Source organism: Saccostrea echinata, unplaced genomic scaffold (genome assembly GCF_033153115.1).
Source record: "Saccostrea echinata isolate AGI-Se365-2 ecotype Australia unplaced genomic scaffold, CSIRO_AGI_Sech_v1 ptg000002l, whole genome shotgun sequence".
Taxonomy (NCBI): domain Eukaryota; kingdom Metazoa; phylum Mollusca; class Bivalvia; order Ostreida; family Ostreidae; genus Saccostrea; species Saccostrea echinata.
Genome location: NW_026889751.1, coordinates 12449674 through 12451657, shown reverse-complemented (window position 1 = coordinate 12451657; position 1984 = coordinate 12449674). Strand labels below are relative to the sequence as shown.

The 1984-nt window shown below is 33.7% G+C and overlaps 1 protein-coding gene across 1 annotated transcript; it reads left to right on the top strand.

Annotated features, from left to right (window-relative positions):
* LOC133200565 (histone H1-delta-like) lies at positions 1–780 on the top strand. The gene has a single exon (XM_061336348.1). The coding sequence runs from the start codon at positions 59–61 to the stop codon at positions 632–634; it is 576 nt and encodes a 191-aa protein (XP_061192332.1). The 5' UTR covers positions 1–58; the 3' UTR covers positions 635–780.
* The last annotated feature ends 1204 nt before the right edge of the window (positions 781–1984 follow it).

Below are 1984 nucleotides of genomic sequence, written 5' to 3'. Positions count from 1 at the left end.
TGCGCAGAAATTTCATTCAAATCAAGATTGCGTGAGTGTACACATATAGGATTAAAAGATGTCAGAAACGGCTGCCGCAGAACCAGAAACCGTGGACCCTAAGCCTGAGACTGAAAAGGTCGGAAAGGCCACCAAAGCTGCAAAAAGTCCGAAAAAGAAGTCTGTTAAATCCAAAAACAAGACGCCACTGAATCATCCTCACTACCGGGAGATGATCAAAGATGCATTGACCAATTTGAAAGAGAGGGGAGGAAGTTCTCGACAGGCAATTCTAAAGTATATTATGAAGAATTTTAAAGTGGACGATGAGAAATCGGCAAACAATCATCTGAAAATGGCTCTGCGCGCCGGTGTAAAGAATGGGTCTCTGAAACAGTCTAAAGGAACCGGTGCCTCTGGGTCATTTAGATTAGGAGAGGGAGCAAAATCTCACAGCAAACCAAAACCAAAGAAAGAGAAAACGACCAAGCCAAAAACGGAGAAGAAAGTGAAAAAGAAGCCAAAAGTGAAAGCCAAGGCAGAGAAGAAACCGAAAGAAAAAACAGAGAAGAAAACTAAATCACCGAAAAAAGCAGCCAAGAAAGCAGCTAAACCAAAGAAAAAATCTCCCAAAAAGGCCGCTGCAAAGAAGTAAATTTAGAACTTAAAGATGCCGGTGTAGAGAGACGCTGAAAACATTTCGTGCTCTTTCAGTGCAATATTTGTCCTGTTTTATGTTGTCTCATTCGGGAAATACGTGCCATGGACATCAATGAAGGACCAAATAAGTGTAAAATAGTGCTAGTTCATTGTAAGGTATTTTGCATTTCAAAGAATTCATATGTATATACTCATTATAATTACTTTTAAAAAGTATGTCATTTTATATCTTGTTCATCAACCTAAGAACAGTATTCAAAACTTTTCATCACATAAAGATTGTATTAAGTTTTGAACTGGGTTTTTTAAATTATTCCTTTGTTTGTCTTAATGTTTTTCATATCTTCTACGAATGAAATTAAAAAATTTAAAAAATATATATCAAAGGTGTTGGAGTTATCCTTCCTTCGACATCGAACGTCTATGTTTGGACGGAAAGCATAAGGCATGGAAATCATGAGAAAATATCAATGAATATACATGTGTTAACAAGTGGAAAATAGTCAATGTGACATAGAACCAGGTGTTCTCTATTTGAAAAATAATGGTAAATTTCGCATTTGCAAGAGGTTATTTCCATTTGTCGGCAAAATACCCATGCATTTTTCTCGCTATATCTTTTGTAACTAACCTGTAATTTTTTTTTTTTAAATATTTAAAGGTCTTCTGACGACTTTATAAAAACCTTTATTGTCAATGAATAGGGCAACAAAGAACATTTAATTAACATACACATATAAGTTAAAAACAAAATCAATGTGCCCTAATAGTAAATTTTGCATAGAAATAACTAAGTTCAACAATTGGCATTTTCCCCATAAATGATCAAGATCCAAGTACCATAGCATGCACATTTCTACATCTTTGATAGATGTAGATCTGCAAAACAAAAATTTCTTATTTTGAAACTTTAGAGTTATCCGGACAAATGATATATCTTATTTGCGCAATATTTTGCAAAAAAAAAAAAAAAAAAACTACTTGTAAGTTCAACAGCTGGTATTTTTTCGTATATTTATCAAAATCCAAGTAACATGGAAATCTCTATTCTAATCGTATGTACTACTTATCTGCAAAATAAAAAAGTTCCTAACTTGAAAACAGTAGGAGTTATTCGGACAGATCGTGTACCCTATATGCAATATTTTTCTCATAGATATTAAAAATAAAAATTCAAGTACATGTAATATGCACATCTCATACATATGTACAATTGATCTGCAAAATGTAAAAATTCCTACCTTGAAAATTGTAGGAGGAGTTATTTTGGCAGCCGCCCTTCCGCCATTTTCACCATTTCAATAACCAGATTTTTTTCTATGGAAAACCCGATTAAAAACTAAAC